The 26,585-nt window shown below is 36.3% G+C and overlaps 1 protein-coding gene across 5 annotated transcripts in view; it reads left to right on the forward strand.

Moving 5' to 3' along the window:
- LOC128242569 (uncharacterized) overlaps positions 1–26,585 on the forward strand; it is a 74,949-nt gene that overhangs the window by 31,106 nt on the left and 17,258 nt on the right. For all 5 annotated transcript variants that reach the window (XM_052959770.1, XM_052959774.1, XM_052959772.1 and 2 more), the window contains 6 exons: positions 4,164–5,634; positions 6,863–6,975; positions 13,565–13,675; positions 23,666–23,767; positions 24,507–24,612; positions 25,096–25,303. In XM_052959770.1, the coding sequence (XP_052815730.1) occupies positions 4,164–5,634; positions 6,863–6,975; positions 13,565–13,675; positions 23,666–23,767; positions 24,507–24,612; positions 25,096–25,303 (2,111 nt within the window). The remainder of the gene's footprint in view (positions 1–4,163; positions 5,635–6,862; positions 6,976–13,564; positions 13,676–23,665; positions 23,768–24,506; positions 24,613–25,095; positions 25,304–26,585) is intronic.

The following is a 26,585-nucleotide window of genomic DNA, read 5'->3' on the forward strand; positions in this document are numbered from 1 at the left end:
GTACCTCTGAGTGTGTGGACATATCAACAGCCAAGCGAGAAATTCCCATTATCAAAGAAACTGACGGACTCTACAATGAATTTCAACAATTTCCAAAAGGGTAACCATCATCTATTTTACCCTGTAATCATGATGTGCCAGCCATGCCGCAGTCATTCTCACCAACACTGCAATCGAACCAATTCCCCTGGTACTCCACACCAAGCCAGGTCAACTTCTATTCGCAAAAACCAGATGCAGCTGCGGGACCATGTAAGAATGACTGCCTTCATGAACAGAAAAGACTCCCAAAACATGCCATTTCACAACCTTGAGGATGCTGACCTGCAGAAGTTTCGCTTCAACTCTTTAACTAAAATAACATCAAACTGTAAGGCAAACTCTAAAAAACTTCAAGAAAAATTTCAGGCAACTATTGAAGGTCATTGTGCAGCAATCTCCGTCCTCAAGCTCCAAAACAATGACCTCAAAGTTAGTGACCGTGTGCTTAGTAACAAAAACATAGAATTATCAAAGCAGCTAGACCGCCAATCTGAAATACACACAAAGGCTATGTCAAAACAAATTAAGATAAATAAGGACCTCACCAAGAAGCTTGACCACATGGTATCCGAATCAAAAAGGGCTACTAATACAGAAGAGATTGCCCCACTAAAACTGCTCAACTCAAAGCTTGTTGAGAGACTCAACAAGGCACAAAAACTACTACAAGATCTAAACCTACGTAACAACCAGGCCTCACAGACACGACACAAAATATTTCACAAGGCCAGACAGGAATTCAAAGATGTAGTAAGTGAAGCCACTCTACAACGTTATGACTATATGGAAGATGTTGAAGATTTCAATTGCCGGCAATGTGGAAGTGATTCATACCATCATAAAAATGTGTGCCTTGCCATGGAAGAGACATGTGGGTGCTGCAAAAGAGATGGCCACTTCACACTTTTGTGTAGACAGTTACAAAAACATCTGTAACATGCATAGATTTATATTCTTAACTTTTAAGATAATTGATGTAACGTTTGGGGTCCAAACTTAAATGTATTCGGGGGGAACTATTATGAAGCAATTTTGTGTCGAATTGTCTTCATATATTTGTTATCTTTTATTTAATATTTCTTAATGTTTTTGTCCCAGAAGTTAGATGTACATTCTTCTGCTATTCAGATGTAAATCTTTTATTCATATGAAATATATTATATTTGGTATGAAAATTATTGTTATCTTATGAGGAATTCATTTATATTCTTAATAATATAGAACCTTTGAATTATATGCAATATTTCATACATTTTATTTATTTCCTTTTACATCTGAAGGGTTTCATAATGGTTTTTAATTCTTCAACAAACTGTTATTTCTTGTGTCTACATGTTTCCTTTAATTTTAGCACCTTCATTATTTTATGTTCTAACTAATCTTTATGCAACAGGCTAAGCTAGACAAGTTTTGATAGCTAAGCCTGAGTGAGACATTTCAGACATTCTTGTTATTTCTTAACCTTTTAAAACAACAATATGTTTCATATAAAAGCTAAAGGATCACTTTTATTAAGGACTTCGAATTGTATGGTGTTCCATAACATTACTTTATACTTTGTGTGTTACCAAAGTCAGGACATTGTGTTACAAATATTATTTTAGACTTTGTGTGTGTTACCAAAGTTATAATAAAGGACATTGTGTTACATATATTTCTAGGAACAGTTTAATAAGTGTGTTTAATAATTTGTGTTACAAATTTAAAATACTTAAACACTTGTGCTACAAGAATTATTGATGACACTGTATAAATTTCTTCTACTGGTGTTCCATAGAACTGTATGCATGTGATTATATTCTGGACATTATTAAACCTTAAATACATTCATTGTGAGTTGCGTCAGGATTTGAACCCACACATTCACGTCATTATACATATTAAGCAGTTAGTAACTGAAAGTGCACCCCTACCCAAAGGTTAAATATTTGCAATTTTATTTCATACCATTTATTTGTCTGTTTATCTCTGTATATTTGGCTAAGGTAGATTGACTTCTGAATTATTTATTCCATGCTCGTATGATTACCTTGCGGACAACAAAGGAATTCTTCCCCTCTTTTGGCTTGAGAAAGTGAGAGTTGCCTTAATGCATTGTTTGCACAGAGGAGACCTTGATCTAAAAATCAAGAAACTTTGTATCTCTGTTGGATCAGTTTGAAGTAGGTTATATACAAATTCAAATTATACAAATATGTTCTAAATGGTTTGTTGGTCAAAGGCTTGGCATAGAATCAACTCTGAAATGAAATTAATCAGATCGTAATTGTTGATAATTAAGGTTTTGCCTGTAAATATTATACTCATCGTGCAATTTTTTTTGAAATTATCTTTTAATGGTTACACAGCAAGTTCTACTATTTACAAATAAACTTAGTGTTTTAAGTATTTGATGCAATGAATGATGAAAGCTTTAGGTCTGCCAAAATCCGACAAGTGAATTTCAAATCAAGTGCAACATCTATAGCCTGTCAAACAAATGCCCACTCAAAGAAAACTGATTGCAGTAATCAACTATTTGGCATAATTTTTACTTTGACTTATACAGGAGTAAAATAATACTGAGGTGGGCTCATACGCATGCAATGCTTCCATACATGTACAGTCTGCATAGGTTTTACATGTTCTGACCAATTTAATCCTAGCTTTAAATAACTCACACAAGGACAGCATGGTTAGAAATGAATATCTTTGAATTGCCAAAAACTTATTGTTTGAAATCACTTTTAGGGTGTTACAAATTGTCTTTTTGTTGCAAAAAGACATTGTGAACATTATTTTATTAACAGATTCACAAGTATGCTTCGCTACATTCATTTGCAAACTGTTAAGTATTTCTCTATAGCATTAAAGAACAAAGCTAACACATATGAAGTATTATGTATGTATGATCTGGTGAATTTGCCATGATGGTTTTAAATAATTCATAAGTTGAGATCTTGAGTACAATTGATTCGGGCATCGTGTCTTATCTTTCATGATCATGCCATATTTGTAGTGTCAGTGAGTGTAAAGTGGAGAGGGATTGTTGTTACTACTTATTGACATTTAGCGCTAGCTAATGATCATCCAACTAAGCCTGTATGTGGCAAACGGAAACCACAATGATTGCCCCTTATTTGTTAATTTTCTCAAAATTTCAAATGTCCTCAATGTCATTGTTGCTGCTATTTTCGGTTCAAATAAACCAGTTAGAGAGTAGATCTCAGACACTTAGAAGCTTTTTCAAGATACCTTCCTGATCTGTTGAGATAGCCGATATTTTTTTCTAAACAGAAAACTTTTTCAGAAACTTTGTCAGAAACAAAAAATGGCTGATATTAAATAACAAATCTTTCTTTGTATATGGTTTTGAAATAGGTGTTAAAAGGGGGACAGATTCTAGTTTGAAAGTATTATTTCTCGGATATTTTCTGGTTATGACGTCATATTTTTTATTTTTTTGTTAAATGTTTGAATATTTTGAGCATTTAATAGAAAATTCCAAGCCTTCCATTTCCATTCAATAATATTGTTAAAAAAATATACAGCTCCCTTTAACCAAGTCCTAGCTTGATGTTCCATGACATATGACATACCTTGTTTGTTGCATATACACAGCATTGCTTCTAAGAAATATAAGCAAAGTGTTACTTTTTCTGAACAATTGATACATCACAAAAATCTGACTGATTTCAACAGGCACTTGATATGTTTCTTTCAAAACAAAGCCAAAATCATGATTGTCCGAGATCTTGACCTGACTGAGATCTATCCCCCTACGTTTAAACAAAAGCCACAATTTTTTCACATTTTTTTAGGTAGAAGTTTTGGAAATAGATGAAACAGGGTCTGTACAGTAAATTAATTGTGTTTCGGTTGAGTATTTATTTAAAGGATGTATATGAACTAAATTTCAAAATAAAGGTCATGTGCATTCAAGCATGTATATCATTATATAGGCCTTATTGCAGATACAGTTTTAGGCAGATTTTGCACCTATCCATTGTCAGATAGTTCAAATTGCAATTTCATTTTTTTGAATTGTGAGATGAACTATCCAAGCGATACTGCGCAACAACCAGTATACAGGGAAAGGACCAATATATTCCATGATTGATCTGTTTTGCCTATCTTTTCAGGATAAAAACCAAGAGGCCCCAAAGCTACAGAAAATAGGTGATAAAGTCTACACTGCTCAACAGCTGGACAATTTACAGCAGGAATTGCAGGGATCTCATTTCAAACGCATTGATTCACCTAATGCTTTAAACAATAATGCAAATGAAAGAAACAGTAACACTAACATAGTGAATAATTTGAACAATAATGTTAACAACATCAATAACAATGTTAACCAGGTCCAGAATGGATTACCTCAGATAAATAAGAATAATGTTGATGTAAATAATCACTATGTGGTTGGTGGTCTTCCTAATGAAGTAAATAATGACCTTAACGAAAGAGTTGACTTAGGTGCTAGTAATGTTCATGATCTGGATAAGTATAAGGAAGATGACACTGATACTGTAAACGTGCTTAAAAGAGGTAATAAAAATGTTTCAAGTGATGCGAATGATGCCGTTCCTGCCCAAGATGTAAATGGCAAGAGAAGGGAACAGGTTCAGCAAAATGCTCTTCAGAATAGAGTAGTTAATGCTCAGGATGATGTGGTCAAGGAAGAAAATTTCAAACAACCTGCTAATAACAATGTCCAGAGTGATATGGCAGCAGGTATAAAGGAGGAGGTTGCTCTCAGAGCAGAGAGAGAAAGCTTGGATAGTAATGCAAAGCCGGTAGAACATAACCAAGATGGACTTGTTCAGAATCCTGACCTTCAAGGTAATAATGGTCAAAGAGAAGGAGCAAGAGTAGTTCGTAAAGAGAGTGCTAATGATGAGAATGCTAATGAAAGAAGTGACAATAAGGACAAACCAGCTGTTCTAGATGAAACAAGCAAAGGAGTATTTGATGTGGCCAATCAGCCTGTTAAGGTAAATCCAGATACATTTGACACAAACCAGCAAGGTGGTGCAGAACCTAACAATGTTAAGTTTATCAATGGAGAAGTTGGGAATAACTTTAATGAAGTTCCAAGGAATCCTGAGATAGTAGGTCAGAACAATAACAATGGTCTTGCCAACAATAATAACAAAGTCCTTTCAAATGAAGATGAAGAAAAGCCAGGTAGTATGAAAGTTGTTTGGGATTGGAGTGATTTTGCTGTGAACTTTGAGCAGTATGTAATGCCTGAGCAAAAAATTCGTCGGGCTCCACACGCGACAACAGGGGAACCCTGGCCTTTGCCACAATATTACATAGCAAAGAAGGACAAAATTTACCGAGTGGATAAATTCAATTTCCGATTTGATATCTCAAAGGTGAGGTGTGATATCATTGAGAAGGCAATAGAACGATACAAGCCGTACATTCTGGAAGACGCAATTGAGGATATGTACGATAACTTCCAGCATTCGCAGAGCACAATGTTTGAGGATCCGGCCCTCAAGTATGATACCCCATTGTTCCTCAATGCTCCTGTGGTGTCAAAGGTGCTCGTGAAGATACAAAACCCGTGTACGAAGTTTCCACACGCCAAGATGGATGAGTCTTGTAAGTAAAGCTTACAATGGCAACACAAATACATGCTAGCATGTAGTAACATGAGCCTTGGTTCTGGGTAATACAAAAAAAATAAGCATGCACTGTTAAAACTAATGAAAAGTATTATTTTGTGCAATTTATGAAGCAGAGTTTGAATTTATTGGCTATGGGCAAATCATAGCTTTGTATTACAAAATGCTCCCTCAAATTCTCCTGGCATTGATTCATTTACACCATGCAAAACAAAAAACAGTGATTAATCATGGTGTTTTTTACCCTGTGAGCCTAAAACACTTGTATGCGTTATTCCATTGTTTTGCAAGTTTCATTTCCGATGGATTGCGTAGGTCATTGGATGTAATAACTATAAACATGCCTCTTTCAATTGGAGTGCTTCCACTTTTAAAAGGAAATTTTGGAAATCTTAAAACGGCACATATATCATTCTTTTGAAAGCCGACATTTAGGTTGGCTAAAGGAAGAATAAAATTTCTTGTGCAGCAATTATTTTGTGAGAGTAGATACTTATTATATGAATTAATAGAATTACAAAAACCTGCATTATTAATGGTTCAGGTTTGTGATAACAAAGACAAGTTGAATCATATTTCTACAAGCATAAATCAGGCAAAACAAATAATTTTTTCTTACAATAAAACTACTGCTGCAGGAATCAAAATGCACAAGCTCCAATTCTTATGTGTATTATATAACAAGCCCTGCTATAAAAAATCCAGAATTTGAGCAAGCCCGGAAAACATTATCAGCCACTGCTGCTGCATTTGACACGGATACTTGTTCAAGGACAAGAGAGAGGGAGCAAATTATATGATTGTTTACAATTAAACTATGTCAATAAGTATACATAAAAACATACATTATTTTCAAGAAATTCTTGGCTAATGGCATTAAAATTTACAAAAAAAATCCTCTATGCTATCAACCATAAACTTGAAGGTCTACAAGAACTTTCACATATTAATCTTATTCAATTGTTACCATCAGTAACAAAAACAGGAAAACTGAATGAGTTCCTTATGATTTACATTCATCCTATATTGATTAATCCCTCAAGCATGACAAAATAGGTGTTATCCCTAAATTTCAAGATGGTCAGATTTGGCATGTGTAATATGTTGGTCATTCTATTTTCAGTCACAAGAAATGACCCATTTTCTGCTGTTTGTGGTTTACATGGATGTATGTAAATAATTATGTCACAATGATTCTGTTCCAGATGACTTGTTTGTGAAACGTACAGGGATCCATATCTGGGCGAACGAGGTTTGGGGGGCTCTCCGGGGCCTTGAGACACTCAGTCAAATCATCTTCAAGGGCTCAAACCAGCTGGTAAGGGATGTTACATTTGTTAGTTAGCTAGACTGTCTGAATCATACAATGCTGGTATTGTCCAAGCCTTGGTGATACGACAGTGGCGGCCATATTGTGCAAAAACTCCAACACTGTTGAAGAAAATTAGAATGGAACTTGATTCAAATGTGTAGAAAATATGATTAAAAAAAGTGTTGCACTATTTCTTCAAGTGACCAAAATGAATGAAATTGACTGTGTCAAACTCTTGCTAGCTTTGTGCCGAAAGTTTCCGTATAAATTACATGCTGGCAGGGTCATATACCTGCATACGCCCTCTCTTATAAGATGTACCTGGATTAACATTATAATCCTAAGTTTGTTAAGAAATCTTAACATATTTATGCTTAAACATACATTCTGTTGTGCTATGGTACACTTTGGATGAACATTTGAAGGAGGAAAAGAATGTTGATTGTATTAAAGGAATCCTTTCGTTGAGAACTTGATGTTCTTGTTTTGAAATAAAAACAGTTTAGGGGGCATGTGTTATTCACTGTTTTCTTCCTGATATAGAAACACTCTTGATAAATGGCAGCCAAACTTGGATGTTTTTTTCTGCTTTGCCTTTTTGTATGTTAAACATGATTATAGTGTCCTCACAAGGGCTTGTAATGGCTTGTTTTCACTTTAAAGTGTTTTAATCTCGCTATCCTTATACCTTTGAGTGATTTTTTTATATATTTTTTACTGGAAGAGAAATCCCCCGCAGGAAGATGTAGGGTGTGCGTGCGTTATTACGTGCATGTTTGTGTGTGTGTGTGTGTGCGTGTGCGTGTGCATGTGTGTGTGCGTGAAACCTTTAAACTTATAATTAAAAAACTGGTCACCATATTAAAGCGTTTAATATTCACTCTATAGCATTCATTGACAATATGCATATATTTATAACTTACTGCAAAGAATATCTCTGAGACTGCCATAATTGTCAAATTATTCTCCTTGACCAGCTGAGGGAAGACCAACGAGTTACGGCACACTTATTAAGCTATATTTAAGTCATTGGTTAACAGCTGTATATGGTATGTCAGAGTGGCTGTGCTCTTGTTTACAGTTAGACCAACTTTCCTGACCATGCATACTTTAATGTGACAACCAAGCTAATTGATATTCATCAGCATTGTTGGATGACTGATTGTATGTGTTATTACATGAACATTAGCGAAACTATTGTCGCATTAGATGGTTGAAGTACTTTTTATATGGTCATGTTACTAGCTAAGTTATTGGGCATCCATTGATTAAAATGTCTCAGAAGATAGATACTAGGCTACTTATCACTAATTAATTGATGTTGCATAAACACACAGTATGTTAAGATAAATAGCTACCCTGAAATGTAAGTTAATTATTCATTTCAGTGGTGGAAACTTGCACAAGTCCGCAATTAAAGATTTTATGTAGCAGGGCTTGTTGACGTTTTTAATGCCAAGCACTATTATTTATGTAAGAATTTGGGCTTAGAGTCTCCTTATTAACACTTAACCGTTCATATATTTCCATATTTGGACACACATGCATACAAATATCCCATATTTCTTCCGTATTGAATGATTCAAACATCCCATGTTAAACGTTAAGACTGAAATTTGTGACAAAGGTATAGATACTTAAAAGGAAATGATGTAAATAATACTTCAGTGAATAAAACTAAAACACTTTTTAGCATATTTATTTGCAACATTATAATAAATCACCACAAATGTTCCCCAGATTAAGAAGATGTGCAGAGCACATTTTACAACTCGGTTGGTTCAAGGTCAAGTTCACACTAAGAGGTCAAGGGTCATATGACTATAATATGACTATTTTTTGTGTCCTATGTTCAGCATATTGAGACTATGTGCAAAGCACCTGTGACAACCAGCTCAGTTCAAGGTCAAGGTCACACTTATGAGGTCAAAGGTCATGACTTCATTTAGGGTCCACTCCATATCTCGTGAAGAATTTGACTTGCCACAAATGTTCACCATATTGAGATGATGTGCAGAGGGGGAGACATCATTTTTTTTTTTTTACAAAAACAACTGTTTAGTTTAATATTTTTCTTCACACAAAACGAGATATTTTTGGATTCATAAACAGCTGGGAATGTACAAATAAATCTTTCTGTATTGTAAAAAACAATGTTAAATAACCTACAAGTATCTGATAGAAAATTTACAGGAGCAAAGTTTACAGGAGCAATCAATGTTGTTGTTTTTTTTATAAACAACAAGTGTCCAATTTCAAGATCATTGGATCTGCTTTCAAGTAATTTGATGGACTTTGATAATTAATGTGTATTGTTTTCTTCATTTAATACAGTAGAATTTATCCCTGGAGGAATTGCTTTAGTTTCAGATATGCTTTTGTGGTTTAGAGTTACAGAATATAGTTGAATAGAATTCTACTTCTAATTGTGTCATACAAAAATAAAATATCTCTTTATAAGGCGAGCAAAAAAATATTTAGTTACTCAGATTCGCCAATGTGTTTATTCGCAATTTTTGGGAGAAAAAATAAAAACGAAATTCTGACACGTTTTAAAAAAAAAAATCCCTCCTCATATATTTTTGAAAGTTTGAATAACAAAGAAGCAACAACTTAATACCTTTCCCCTTAACATGATTTTAATTGATTTATTATTGGTGTGAGTGAGTTTGAACTATTATACTGTGAAATCATTTATATTCGTTGGCATGAAATTTTGTGGTTTGTCGAAAAATTACAATTTCGTGGGTACTTGAATTCGTGGTTTTTCATTTTTGAAAAAAAAACACAAAAAAACTGCAATTGGCCTAGATCGACTGCATAATCTCCATGCGCTTGCCCGTGATTTCCGTCTTCTACGTCACTTGGTTTATGACACTCGCTAAAGTGGTATGACATGCCAATTAGTGCATATATCCACGTCAATTATCGATTTAATTGGAAATTAAGGTCATAAAAGAAGATATACCCTGATCCTAAATACAGATAGGTGAAGCCATTGAATGCCAATTAAGAATTTTGCAAACTGTGAAAACACCGAGAAGGTCTGTATATTTGAGTAAACAATCCCTAAAGATAGCTGATGTTTACAAATTCAATCACTTTTGAAATTCATCTCATTTCAATATTTATTCACACGTTTTTTGTTTAAGGCCACACCAAATTAATGTTTAGTTCCTCGGATTTTTGCCAAAAAAAATTGGAGCGAGCGAGCGAAAAAAATAAATAAATAAAAGTTTGTCAGTTTTCATAAAAACCGAAGCGAGCGAAGAGCGAAAAATATATTTTTCCTTATATTCAATATAAATAAGAAAGATTGTTCCAAATAATTGCCCTTAAACCCATTTTAATGCCATCTTGAACTGAACCTCTAATGGACATTGGGAAAATGTCGGAATACATACTATTTATTCATCCGTGTTTAGTACAAACATTATATGAATAAATCTAATTTCTTATATAATTAAAACATACTTTAATATGACAATCATTCATAATAATAAATAACCCTGCTTTTGTAAAAAGTTTGAAACGACTTCAATAAATCTACCTGAATCAGTTTAACATCATATGCAACTGTATTTAGACATAACGTAGGATTGATTTGGGATTTGAAAAAATGATCACTTACACAGGCATCATCAAACATCAGACTCCATATAACATAGACTAAATTTTGTTTTTATTATCACAGGAAATGCAATGACATGTGATTATTAAAACAAAAAGAACAAGGGTATTTTTTTTCACAGTACTTTTTTGGTTATTTAGATGTTTTTATGCACCAGCCAATTGTATATGCCCCCCCCCCCCCCCCCCCCCCCCTAAGTCCGTTAAATAGCAGGGACTTTGACTTCAGGTCTCTCAAAACCCGGGTAAAATACCCGACCTGCAGGGACACACTGCTGGTAAAATCCCTGCCAAATGGCCCCGCAACCCCGAATACCTATGTGAGGCCCATTCCTGACTATTTTCAATATGAAGACAAAACCACATTCACTAGGCACTGCGGGCCACCTGAAAGGTAAAAACACAGCCCATTTCCTCTGCTGTCCCCCGTATACCCCTGGAACAAGGGCGAGGGGTGGGCGGGGCAGTGGTTACAATTGACAAGTGCATTACAATCCCGGATTATGCTGCAAATAAAAACAAAATATAAGGTGATAGACTTAGGCTTACTTATGTTGAGGTATATCCAGACCAGTGTTTATATCGCTATTTGTGAAAAGATATTTGTTCAAAACTGTTGTTTTGTCAGAATTTGATCAAAATTGAGCTTGATACATCAATTTGGACCAAACAATGACACATGTTGCAGTTAAGTTGACCTGTCCGATTTCCATTCAAAACGAGTCACTAATTACGCAATATAATCGCTACCAGTCTTAGATACCAGTACACATTCTTTATTGCATAATGATTGCTTTAAATAATGATCCTTTAGTGCATGAGGCGATCAACAATGACTTCAAGCATGCTCAAAACATATTTATTGTCAAAAATAAGATTTTATTTCCAAACTTCGAGCCACATTGTTTGTACCGGAAGCCGCCATTTTGATTGAATTTTTTGAAACCCATGCTAAACCGATAGATATACAGTATAAAAACACTACGCATCGGTAACTTCCCTTTACAAAAACACGAAAACTAGCGTAGAAAAATTATACTTGATTATTTTTAGCCTTTTAATAAATTATTACCTGAAAAAAATCTGCTTGGCAATCAAAATGGAGGTGCGGGCGCACAAAAAAAATAAAAATTTTTTTTTTACATTTTCAAAAAAATAGGAGCGGTAAATCCGCGGAACGAAATATCAATTTGGTTTGGCCTAATAAGTATATTGAACGCGTTGTTTTGTACATTGTCACGTTGGGTGCTCAGTGACCTCCAATGTAATTGATTAATTATTTCATTACAGAAAAAAATCGAGAACCGACACTCATCACTCACATCTTGTAAACCTGGATATTTTTATGAACAGCACATGTTATGGCACATTCTTCTGTCATTTGGTTCATAAAAACACATTAAAATAATTTGGTTTGCTATTTGTTAAAGGCAGATATAATATATTAACAAAACAATGATAGTATGATATACAGTGAGACGGATATTTACAATGTATACTGCGGCCTCTGTAAGGAATAAACTAAAGTATGTACATAACATGGCAATTGAAAAAGTGAATAAAGGGTCTATATTTCGTGGGATCTTGAAATCGTGGATCACCCAACCCACGAAAACAACGAACATTAATGCCCCACGAACATTAATGAATTCACAGTAGTTAGTGTCTAGCACTATAAGAGTTTTCTGTCAGAGATGGTGTGTTGAAGGTTTCATAAAAAATACTTTATATTTGGAAGAAATGACAGTTATTTAGTATAATATTTAAATCATATAAGCTTACATAAGCGTTCTCTGAAAATGATTATACATAGCAGTGATATTTCTTAGCATTAGGCCACCATTACAACAAAAAAATAAACAAATGGTTTCACTTCTTAAAGGCAGGTAGATTTTTTAGTCAGTCTGGAAACCCGAAGCACACTATTTATTAATTGTTGCCTAAAGCATACATGGCCACTAATTATTTATCCGTTTGCTTTATTTGCTTGTAATTTTTCTCAGTGATATCTAGATTGTGTTATATTGATTCTGGCTGACAATGAAAGGCTTAGCTATTATTTGATATGTATGATGCAATGAAATATTGGAAGAAACCTGTAACAGTAATTGCTTTTTTTACTATAGGAAATGTAGACAGTGAAAAGCATTGACTTTTATACTCCCATGAATAAATGAATTAAAGGCAACATTAATAATATTCTGGTTTTGGTTTTGACACCTGGTAAAACTTGAATGCTTGGTTCTGGTTACCTGAGCAACCCTTTTTTGCTCAAATATTTGAAGAATAAGTAGGCCGTACTTCTTGCCCTGGCTTTGGTGTCCGGCTAAAGTTTTAGGGCTAGCGTGCTAGTTGGCATTTTCACTTCTAACTCCAATACCCTTCATACAATTTACTTATTACTTTACACAGTTGTTCAGGACCATCGCACAATGAAGTTACATAACTCCGTACTATCCTAAATACAAATTATGGCTCCTGACTTAAAATGGTTGATGTTTTAGGGCAGGTTGTCTTCATACTTTTCACAGTAGCCATCACGCAATTTAATGACATAAATCTCTATAATTATTGCCCTTGGTTGTCTTTTTTGATTGTGACAGGCACATTTTTATATTTTAAACCAGATTTACACAAAGTACTTAAAAACAAAAAAAATGTTATTTTTCATTTATTTTTACCTAATTGTTTTACAATCATTTATGATATCAACTTCAAACTACATGGACTTGCTCACAGTAACAGTGTGCTCTTTTATGACAAGTTATATAACTCCAACTTGTCAAGGTCAATGCCTTTCAATGCTTTTACAAAATTGCAGGTTCAAGCTCCATTTTGGGCATTAAAAAGCCGAAGGCATTATGAATTCTAACTGAAATGTGTAATAAAGCATATATATAGTAAAATGAGCAAATGATGTATAAATAATTGATAGGTTGTACAATGTATACTATATTATTTTCAGTTGTACATTCGGGACACTGTGATCAACGATTACCCGAGGTTCTCGCATCGAGGGATGATGATCGACACATCACGTCACTTTCTCTTCAAGGAAACCATCCTTGATGTCTTGGTAAGAATTCTTAACTATTAGTATAAATGCTCATGCATTATTTTACAAATTTCCACAAGATATGCTGACAAGCTTCATGAACTTGCCAAAATTGATGCAAATCTCTCCTTGCATGTATAGTTTTAAGTGTCTACTTAAACTTGAAATTCTTAGAACTTTACTTGGAAAATTTTCAGGTAATTAAATTATTTTTGTTCTCCGTTCAGTAGTATTAAAATATTTCAATGAAAATTTTCAGGAATTGAAAGTGGCATTTATTTCATCTTTGAAATGAGACAGAAATGGCCTAGCCCATTATTATAAATAAAATCTTGATATGTTTTAGAAATTCTCTTTAATTGTCTTTAACACCCTGAAATAAACTTAAGTTATGTATTTGCTTCCAAATTATTATTCATTCTCAGCTTTCTTGGGATTTTTCTCAAAGAAAAAGATTTTTCTCAAAGAAAAAAGTCAAGGTATGGTCGTAGCCTTAGTGTTGTTTTCGGTCTTTGTGGTTGTCATGTATTTTTATTATGGCATAACTAAAAAACTGAAAAGATATTCATTTGAAACTTGGTACATAATTATGTTACCAATGACAATACCCCTTTGTCATATGCCCATATCTTGAGTACTTGTGAAGTGGTGCTTGTTGATTGCCTCAGAAAACTACAACGTATGAGTGTTGTTATCCACTTGCATTTCACCTTTTTTTTCAGTGACTTTTGTGATTTATGACATTTTTTGAAATATTGTTGTTTGTATGAAGACTTTCCTTACAGAGTCTATTAAAACTATAGAAGTACTGTATTATATGTATGACGCATTTTCATAGAATGATTCAGCACATGTATATAATTTTATTAAACATAATTAGATGTAATACGATCACAAATAAGGAAGTCCTTGAAAACCATCAATGAGAACAGCAAGCCTCTTATTATGGAACTTATAATCACTTAGGTTTAATAGGTTTTGTATTGTTCTTCCTTGACATGCTAGCAAAACATGAAATGTGTTCAAGGACTGTCACCTCAGCTTATTAGTCTCAGTTTAATATATAGTTCCTCATATGTTTAAAGATGAAACAGTATGTCAAAAACCTAATTGTTCTGAAAAGTCAGTAGTAAAAATCAGCACAGGTCCGCATTTGGCTTGCACTGGTAAAGCACTTTCCAAGCTTGCTGAAAGTCTGGATTTTAGATAACAAGGCTTGTTAACGAAAGAATGCTAAGCACTAGTGTAAGAATTCTGCCTGGTTCATCCAATGTCTTATTTTGATGACTCCAATTGTTCATTAGTTAATATTTGCACGAGGCACTTCACTTCTGAACCAGTAGCATCTCTCCAGAGTTGAAGAACGAGGACATTTGAAACTGCTGGTTTTCCCAAATTTGGTGGTTCCCCTTGAAAATTCCATCACGCTCAAAGGAAGGGTGTGTTTTTCTCCAGTATTTTTCATTGTATCAGAAATTATAGCTAAACATGTCCTTTTCCCGAGCCGAAGATGTCTTCCTTAAGTTGTTAAGTCTCAATCACCATAAAAACCATGTAGTTCTTGAGGTCCGGCTGATTCTTTCATGATCTTTTTTTTATTTATAAACCTTTTCTTTCTTTAGCCAAAAGCAGTTTTGGTCATTGCCCTTGTCTATTACCCAAATCAGTAAAATCTTGTTTGGTACTTACTTAAAAAATCATTTGCAAGTGCCCATTTTAGCAACAAGGGGGGGGGGGGCAGAAGTTGAAATTACCCATTCCCTGTCACCCATATATGTCTCATCTGCCTCGTAATTGTCAAAAAAGAAAGTGTTTGCTTAGGTCAAAAGATATAGTACACTGTAGCCTACTACTGTCAGCTCTTTTCCATTATTTGTGTCTGGTCACATGATTTTTGGCCCAGAGTTCATTTTCCCCCAAAAATTGAGAGTTCATTTTCCCCCAAAAATTGATTGATCTATTTTTATTTATTTTTTAGTTTCATTTATTCTGAGTGATTTATTTACTTAAACAAGGTATTTTGACTTTGAGAAAAAATAGTGATATAACACATTCCTATTTTAAAGAATTTCTTGTTAAATGCATATACCTGTAAGCATTTTTGTTAAAGCCTTTATTGTTATGCTTTGACAACCTTTTTGGAAAATGACACAGAAGTTTCAGATGGTCAAATATGATACTTATTCTAATTTTTGTATTATAAGATTGAACTTGATTTCAATGATAATTGGTTTGTCAGATTGAGCTTGGCTGTTAGAAGTGGACAGACACCTGTCTGTAGGGATACATGTTTATAGTTTCTAATGGACAACTTTTTAGATTGTAAAAAAGAGAATACTTATTTATTACACATTTCTTACAGCTTTCCTTAAACTATGTTGTAAAGGAACAGTGTTGATGTCGGTGAATACTTAAAACCCTGATATCAAATATCTTTAATAAAGAAATGTTAGCCAGATAGCTATACAAAAATCAATAAACTATTCACTCCCTTTTTGCTTATACTGGTCGCTGGTCAGACACTGTGATTATTTTTTTTGTCAAGGGAAAGAACTGTGATTGAAAATCACCCATATCTGTAGTACATTTTAATGCTTAAGAAGCACAGGGTACAAGTCACGGGTTTACCGCAATACGCCCATAGAAATCCACCTTACATATATGGAACTTTTACCACATATCTCCTAAATTGCCTCCTTGGACATTTAATGTGATTTCTTGCTTTTTAGCAGCCATTTAGGTGGTGGGGGAAACATGCTTTATTTAATCTTAAAAAGATCTTTTCCCCAAGCCAAGGAAAAGTTTAAGTTGCTTAAGTTGTTGCACTTCATGGTGCTCATCTTCATTTATTATGTTTTACCGGGGTACATTAATTCATGCCACCCCTGCTTATTCCCATCGCTTATTAGAAATGTTTCAATTAATGTTTACCCTCAATCGAATTATGATTAAAAAAAATACATATTCATACTTGAACTTATTCAGCTGCATCTTTGATGTATCGGTTAAATAATCATATTGTCAAGGTTTTGTCATAGCCTTGGTTCCTCGCCTTGGCTATTACTTTCCTTGTACAAACATTTTTTACACCTTGGGTATAGCACAATTTCTTTTCAGAATATTAACATGAAACTTAGTCCACATGTTACCTGAGTGACAATAATGCACATTGCATCATGTGTTTGAATGTGAAGAAGTGAACCTAGCTGATGGTGTGTCAAGATAACGCAACAGCTATCGTGACATTTGAAGTGATATGTTATCAACTTCTTCGACTCTCCTTGTGTTCTAAAAACGTCTGCAAACCTAATTACTTGAATCTTAAGCTCCTATGAGAAGTCCATATGGTAGTGCATTCATCACTAAAATGTCTTAAAGAATGTAATAAATGTCAATGGCTGTAAACGGGTTATTCATCTTGGGCAAATGTACTCTGAGACCATTTTTTGTAGCATTATATCTGATGATAAAGGTCAAGAATGGCTCCATTCCATTACCTCTACACCTTGAATGTATAAAGCTAAATATGGGCATGTTTTACTGTAGAGTTGGCCTGTATTTGCTTTTAAAGGCAAGTGTCCCTATTAAAGATGTTCCTTCTAATGATGTCGTTGTATACCAAGTAGCTATTCAAAATCCTTGACTTCAACGGCAAAATTTGAGGCCTCTTCCAAATTGTCTGTTACTCTATATAAATAGAAGACAAGCAATGCCACATTGGCCTTGTACAATAGTGTAGCATTTCCTATTTAGAAAGGTTCTGTCATAAACTGTTAATTATTTAAGAATTGTTGCTCCTGAATAGTATTAATGATCCACCGAAATTACACTGTTGTGGGTTTGAATTATACCTGCAAGGCCAATTGACGCTATAATCAGGATCATTCTTGATTTTATTATATGTTCTTATTCTAAGTGTCATTATACCTAAAGGCATATTTTTATGTCCAAGTTGTGTCAAGGAAGGAGAACAGCCTCATGGATTTGCTATACAGTAAAACTGCGGTCAGCCCAGACATTGGGGTAAGAGAGCCAAGACATTGGGGTCAGAGAGCGAGCCCAGACATTGGGTCAGAGAGCCCAGACATTGGGGTCAGAGAGCCCAGACATTGGGTCAGAGAGCCCAGACATTGGGGTCAGAGAGCCCAGACATTGGGGTCAGAGAGCCCAGACATTGGGGTCAGAGAGCCTAGACATTGGGGTCAGAGAGCCCAGACATTGGGTCAGAGAGCCTAGACATTGGGGTCAGAGAGCCCAGATATTGTGGTCAGAGAGCCTAGACATTGGGGTCAGAGAGCCTAGACATTGGGGTCAGAGAGCCCAGACATTGGGTCAGAGAGCCTAGACATTGGGGTCAGAGAGCCCAGACATTGTTGTCAGAGAGCCTAGACATTGGGGTCAGAGATCCAAGACATTGTGGTCAGAGAGCCTAGACATTGTGGTCAGAGAGCCCAGACATTGGGGTCAGAGAGCCCAGACATTGGGGTCAGAGAGCCTAGACATTGGGGTCAGATAGCAGAGACATTGGGGTCAGAGAGCCCAGATATTGTGTCAGAGAGGCTAGACATTGGAATCAGAGAGCCCAGACATTGGGTCAGAGAGCCCAGACATTGGGTCAGAGATCCAAGACATTGGGGTCAGAGATCCAAGACATTGTGGTGAGAGAGCCTAGACATTGTGGTCAGAGAGCCTAGACATTGGGGTCAATGAGCCCAGACATTGGGGTAAGAGAGCCAAGACATTGGGGTCAGTGAGTCCAGACATTGGGGTCAGAGAGCCCAGACATTGGGGTCAGAGAGCCCACACATTGGGGTCAGAGAGCCCAGACATTGGGGTCAGTGAGCCCAGACATTGTGTCAGAGAACCTAGACATTGGGGTCAGAGATCCAAGACATTGTGGTCAGAGAGCCTAGACATTGGGGTCAGAGAGCCCAGACATTGGGGTCAGTGAGCCCAGACATTGGGTCAGAGAGCCTAGACATTGGGGTCAGAGATCCAAGACATTGTGGTCAGAGAGCCTAGACATTGGGGTCAGAGAGCCCAAACATTGGGTCAGAGAGCCTAGACATTGGGGTCAGGGATCCAAGACATTGGGGTCAGAGAGCCTAGACATTGGGGTCAGAGATCCAAGACATTGTGGTCAGAGAGCCTAGACATTGGGGTCAGAGAGCCCAAACATTGTGGTCAGAGAGCCTAGACATTGGGGTCAGAGAGCCCAGACATTGTGTCAGAGAGCCTAGACATTGGGGTCAGAGATCCCAAACATTGGGGTCAGAGATCCCAGACATTGGGGTCAGAGAGCCTAGACATTGGGGTCAGAGAGCTCAGACATTGGGGTCAGAGATCCCAGACATTGGGGTCAGAGATCCCAGACTTAGGTGTGTGTCAGAAAGCCCAGACTTTGTGTCAGAAAACACAGACTTTGATGTCAGAAAGCTCAGACTTTGGTGTCAGAAAACACAGACTTTGGTGTCAAAAAGCACAGATTTTCAAAAGCTCAGACTCATCATTTTGAACATCGATCAAGTACTGGGGACAAATTTGATCTACACATAAATATGTAAATTACGTTCTTAAATTTACTGATATATCAGTCTGTTTTATATGGATTACGTCTTTCTTGACCTCTATTCCATATATGCATATATACCTCCTGTCAGAGTGCTGTCCTAAATACCACTAAGTATTGTATGACTCTTGTTCTGGGTGAAAGATATTCCATTCAAACATTGTCAGTCACCTAGGTTCGTGTTTATAAATTCTGTATTGAATGACTACTTATATAATATCGTATGGCAATAGTTGTCAAATATAAGTTGCCTGATCTTTTAGATTAACAGGGTTGGATAATCTGCAGAAATAGCACAAGCTTTTACAGAATAGCATTTGAAATTTGTTGCAAATGTGGCCAGCTTCCTGTATATTCTGCATGGTCAGAGGATTAGCAAGTGTTGCCTGTCAAGGAATCATTTCTCACTTGTCCTGGGTCCTGGCAGGTTAATTTCTCATATTGTCTGTCTGCCTAGGGTTGGTTATTTCAAGGGATTAAATACTAAGGCTTGAAATGATTATTTCATGGCATCGTGACAATCATAGGTTGGTTTAATTGCTAACATTGGTTTTTATTTTTTTTCCAAATTAATCAGCGCCATCATAAGTTTTTACCAGTGGTGCAAATGGTCACATGATCAATACCCACTTGTTGGAGATAAAAACTATAAAAAGACATAAGATCCAGGCACGTTTGTTTAAATAAATCTTGTTGAAGAAAGCGTTAGTTATTGAAATGCCAAACCATCAAGGTGACATCCCAGTGTTTTTTTTTCCACTATGGAGGGAGTTCATATTTATTTTCCTCTAACTCAGCTTCTTTTCAACCATGTTTGGCTCAATAGCTTTGATTGATTGCAGGGCAAGCTGTGAAAAAACTGCAACCTACAAACCAAAATGGAAAAGGTCAAATGTCTGCATATATTCTAAGATTTTGAAGCCTTCAGGATGCTGTTATCACATGAGTAATCAAGTTTGAGTTTTTGCATACAGGAAATTATTCCCTAGCCGGTATTAAATGCCAAAACATTTTTCTGTCAGTTGATGTTTGTTGACTAGACAATCTATTTTCAGGAATCTGCAATTCTTTTCAAGGATTGATTTACAGATATTAAAGGATGAAAATCTATAGATTTGATAAGCTTTGCAACTTATGTTGTCATGTTTAGCGGGGGATGATCACACAATTGTGCCCACATGTTGTCATGAATAGCCAGGGATGAATGCTCCATTATGCCAACATGTTGTCATGCATAGCATGGGATGAATGCTCCATTATGCCAACATATTGCCATGAATAGCCAGGGATAAAAGTACCATAGATGCCAACTTGTTGTCATGAATAGCTAGGCATAAGACACTATTATTGCCCACATGTTGTCATGAATATCCAAGGATAAAAGTACCATAAATGCCAACATGTTGTCATGAATAGCCAGGTATAAAAGAACCATTAATGCCAACATGTTGTGATGAATAGCCAGGGATAAAAACACCAATAATGCCAACATGTTGTGATGAATATCCAGGGATAAAAGCACCAATAATGCCAACATGTTATGATGAATATCTAGGGATAAAAGCACCATCAATGCCCACATGTTGTCATGAATATCCAGCGATAAAAGCACCAATAATGCCAACATGTTGTGATGAATAGCGAGGGATAAAAGCACCAATAATGCCAACATGTTGTGATGAATAGCCAGGGATGAACTCACCATTATTGCCCACATGTGTTCATGAATATCCAGGGATGAACTCAACATTATTGCCCACATGTTGTCATGAATATCCAGGGATGAACTCACCATAAATGCCCACATGTTGTCCTGAATAACCAGTGATGAACTCAACATTATTGCCCACATGTTGTCCTGAATATCCAGGGATGAACTCACCATAAATGCCCACATGTTGTCATGAATATCCAGGGATGAACTCACCATAAATGCCCACATGTTGTCCTGAATAGCCAGGGATAAAAGCACCATTATTGCCCACATGTGTTCATGAATAACCAGTGATGAACTCAACATTATTGCCCACATGTTGTCCTGAATATCCAGGGATGAACTCACCATAAATGCCCACATGTTGTCATGAATATCCAGGGATGAACTCACCATTATTGCCCACATGTTGTCCTGAATATCCAGGGATGAACTCACCATTATTGCCCACATGTGTTCATGAATAGCCAGAGATGAACTCAACATTATTGCCCACATGTTGTCCTGAATATCCAGGGATGAACTCACCATAAATGCCCACATGTTGTCATGAATATCCAGGGATGAACTCACCATTATTGCCCACATGTTGTCCTGAATATCCAGGGATGAACTCAACATTATTGCCCACATGTTGTCCTGAATATCCAGGGATGAACTCAACATTATTGCCCACATGTTGTCCTGAATATCCAGTGATGAACTCAACATTATTGCCCACATGTTGTCCTGAATATCCAGGGATGAACTCACCATAAATGCCCACATGTTGTCATGAATATCCAGGGATGAACTCACCATTATTGCCCACATGTTGTCCTGAATATCCAGGGATGAACTCAACATTATTGCCCACATGTTGTCATGAATATCCAGGGATAAAAGCACCAATAATGCCAACATGTTGTGATGAATAGCCAGGGATGAACTCAACATTATTGCCCACATGTTGTCATGAATATCCAGGGATGAACTCAACATTATTGCCCACATGTTGTCCTGAATATCCAGGGATGAACTCAACATTATTGCCCACATGTTGTCATGAATATCCAGGGATAAAAGCACCAATAATGCCAACATGTTGTGATGAATAGCCAGGGATGAACTCAACATTATTGCCCACATGTTGTCATGAATATCCAGGGATGAAAGCACCAATAATGCCAACATGTTGTGATGAATAGCCAGAGATGAACTCAACATTATTGCCCACATGTTGTCATGAATATCCAGGGATAAAAGCACCAATAATGCCAACATGTTGTGATGAATAGCCAGGGATGAACTCAACATTATTGCCCACATGTGTTCATGAATAGCCAGAGATGAACTCAACATTATTGCCCACATGTTGTCCTGAATAGCCAGGGATGAACTCACCATAAATGCCCACATGTTGTCCTGAATATCCAGGGATGAACTCACCATAAATGCCCACATGTTGTCATGGATATCCAGGGATGAACTCACCATAAATGCCCACATGTTGTCCTGAATATCCAGGGATGAACTCACCATTATTGCCCACATGTGTTCATGAATAGCCAGAGATGAACTCAACATTATTGCCCACATGTTGTCATGAATATCCAGGGATAAAAGCACCAATAATGCCAACATGTTGTCCTGAATAGCCAGGGATGAACTCACCATAAATGCCCACATGTTGTCCTGAATAACCAGTGATGAACTCAACATTATTGCCCACATGTTGTCCTGAATAGCCAGGGATGAACTCACCATAAATGCCCACATGTTGTCCTGAATATCCAGGGATGAACTCACCATAAATGCCCACATGTTGTCCTGAATAACCAGGGATAAAAGCACCAATAATGCCAACATGTTGTGATGAATAGCCAGGGATGAACTCACCATTATTGCCCACATGTGTTCATGAATAGCCAGAGATGAACTCAACATTATTGCCCACATGTGTTCATGAATAGCCAGAGATGAACTCAACATTATTGCCCACATGTTGTCATGAATATCCAGGGATGAACTCACCATTATTGCCCACATGTTGTCCTGAATATCCAGGGATGAACTCACCATAAATGCCCACATGTTGTCCTGAATAACCAGGGATAAAAGCACCAATAATGCCAACATGTTGTCATGAATATCCAGGGATGAACTCACCATTATTGCCCACATGTGTTCATGAATAGCCAGAGATGAACTCAACATTATTGCCCACATGTGTTCATGAATAGCCAGAGATGAACTCAACATTATTGCCCACATGTTGTCATGAATATCCAGGGATGAACTCACCATAATGCCCACATGTTGTCCTGAATAGCCAGGGATGAACACACTAATTTGCGCACATGTGATGTATAGCCAGGGCCATCATTAATGCTCACACCTGAATAACTAGGGATGAGTATGCCATGGATACCCATACAGTAGAATAAATAGCCAGGGATGAACATTTGAGTATGCCTAGCCAAGGACAGAGTTTTTTTCACTAGAATTTTCAGCTCAGGGTTTACAAATCAGTGTTCTCTGGTAATTATATAGGGTATGGTAAATATGGTTTGCACTCAATGAAAAATTATTTTGGGGAGTCCAAGGGATGCACAGTGAGTTTAAAATGGGAGTTCCAAGCTTGAAAATTGATCGAAGAACTCAAGTTTTCTGTGTCAGGATAATCCCTGCAGGGATGAATAGCCAGGGTTGAATTCACCATTAATGCCCACGCTTAATGTATTTGCAGGAGGCAATGTCACAGAACAAGATGAACACTCTACACTGGCACATGGTGGATGACCAATCATTTCCCTTCTACAGCCAGGCATACCCTGATCTCAGCCACAAGGTGGGACCCCTGACTGTGCAGTTACAGTTATCATTAGCTTGTTTTAATGTTGATGTTTTTCATAGAAAAATGATAGTTATAAGTATCTTCCATGGCCAAGAGTGTAAAATAGGTCATCCTGACCCGAGCGTAGGGTGTTTCATCTTACACAAGCGGCTATGGTAGATGCTTTTTCTCCCACCTCAGTTAAACAAAATTAAGTAAAAATGTATTTTTTACTTGAACTTTTTTGTGCGTATTTAAAATAAATGTGTATGAATGTATGATAGATCGTAGTTGTCATGGATAAGCGCGCAGTGTTTCAGATTATGTTAATAGTCAAATTGGTCTTTAAATAGTTCTGAGAAGAGTTAAGCATTATCTCTTGAAAGGTGCGTGAAAACTTTTTTATGGTGACAACTGAAGCGAGAAATAAATTAATTAGCATTCTAAATATTGCCACAAGACAAGGTTTCCATGATGCTACAGACGACTGTCTTCAACAAGGGAGGTAATTACAATGTGATGACCATAACTGGTACTTGTTTTATCTTTGCCCATGGGCAAGATGAGAATTTCTAGCATGGTTAATTTTTTGGATCTACTTATCTAAGGTGGGAGAAAATTTCATCTATCATTTTAAAGGATTTAACTTTAGTAAATTTACTGAGCCGCTCATAGAACATGCACTTTTCTTAGAACGTTTTGTCTTATCAGTCTTTCAGTTGAGTATAAATATTGAAATATGGAATGTTTTCAGGGCGCTTTCCATCCAACATTTGTGTATATGACGGAGGATATAGCTGAGATTATAGAGTTTGCCCGGTTGAGGGGAATCCGCGTGGAACCAGAGTTTGACACACCAGGTAAGAATTGAAAAGTTACAAAATATGATAAACAGCTCCAATGTTTTTTATTTGAGAAGTTGAGGGTTTGTCAAAGCTTTAGTGTCCTAGACGTCATCTTCATTTATTGTGTAATTACTAATTAATGTAGAAACTTGATTGTTGGCCATAACTTGAAAATCATTCAAGATATTTATTCAAAAGCTTGAGTGATACCAATGGGAATATGTACATGTGTAGACAGTTCCATCACTCACTATTTCTGAAGTACTTGAGTTGTAGACAAAATCAACTGCAACAGACGACTGCAGAGGAGTCTCAGCACCTGCTTGTGGTCCTCTTGTTTATCACATTAAATTTCAATTTGGTCAGTTGCTGTTAAGGTACTTGTTTTAACATTCCAGTGTTCAAGCTTAAAAGAGAGAAATGGGGTCGAATATTGGCAATGATTTTCTGTAAATGTGTTTTTAAGACCATTGGTAAATTCTTTTTCTTTCCCCATAGGTCACACCTACTCATGGGGCCTGAGTCGCCCGGATCTGTTAACCCAGTGTTACCAAGGTGACCACCCTGTGGATGGTTACTTGGGCCCGCTTGACCCAAGCAAGAATGAGACATTCCGATTCCTCAAGAATTTCTTCAAGGACGTTCTTACAACATTCAAAGACCAGTACCTGCACATCGGAGGAGACGAGGTTCCTATGACATGCTGGTAGGTAGTTTGAAACTGGGTAATCAGAGGCCAAAAACCAGGCCACTAGGTCATATCATAGAAAAACTTTGTAAACACTGTGGAGGTTACATTCTCTCTTTGATCACCATGAAACTATGTCAGAATGTTTGTGTGTATGAAGTCTATGTCACACTTGAATTGGATCAGGTGAGCGATACAGGGCCTTCAGGGCCCTCTTGTTTTGTAAAATCCCTGTGTTTGATTTCAGTACTGTAGAAGGAAATTTTGATTTACGTGAATTTATTAGGTCATAAACTTTAAGCATAGCAAAGTATTTGTCTGCTGGTGTTTGATGACGATTTAATAATGATGTCACAATTATTTAACTACTCGAAATTGACCAAACTCTAAAATTTAGGAAAAAAGAACCTTGCTGAAATTTAAAAATCTTAAGTAATATTTAACTAAAAAAAATGGTTTTTGCACCATCAAATGAATGTAGATAACTTTTAAACATTTTTTCAACATGAGCACAAAATGATTGAGTGTACTTGTGGAATACCAATTTATTAGCTGAGGTGTTTTTCGAGGAATATAAGTTGAGGTTTTGTCATAGTTGATGTCATTGTCACGAACACCACCATAGTTCAGAAAACTTTATTCTTGGCCACAACTCAAAAACTGTTCAAGATATTCAAATAACTCTGTGACCCTCCCTAGCAGATGTGTGGCAATTGTTCTTCAAGCAGATTCCAGAAATTGTTATTTTGATTATATGTTGTAGAATCTAATTTCTCCTTTCCTTTAATAACTAACTTTATGCTTAGTGTCATGTGCTATAAACAGAATATGTCTTCATTTTATTTTTGTGAAATGGTTTAAATACTTCAAAAAATAACACATTATGAAATTGAATTGTCAGCCTTGGTGTCACCCACAGTATCTGTGTGATAAAACTTTAACATTGGTCATTACTCTTCAACTGAAACTTGGTACACATGTTTCAAGAACCAAAAGGCACATGTATAGCAAGGCCCTCAACTCTGCCTTTAGGAATTGTTAAGTCATGCCCCTTTTGCAACAGATAACTAACCAGCATTGGTGTTCACTGCACAGCACGCTTGATAAATGCCTATTGTCGATTTGTTTAAATATTTTACAGACAAGTTAGTTAAATAGTTTGGTAAGTGCTGGGTTCACAAATTGGATTTGAAGTTAAATATGGGTTCTTATTTCAGCACAGTGATTAAAGAGCTTTTATACTTATATATTTTGTTTTGCTTAGGTTTTAGCCTGAAAATATAATTTGACATTATACTGC

This window comes from Mya arenaria, chromosome 8 (genome assembly GCF_026914265.1).
Source record: "Mya arenaria isolate MELC-2E11 chromosome 8, ASM2691426v1".
Classification (NCBI taxonomy): domain Eukaryota; kingdom Metazoa; phylum Mollusca; class Bivalvia; order Myida; family Myidae; genus Mya; species Mya arenaria.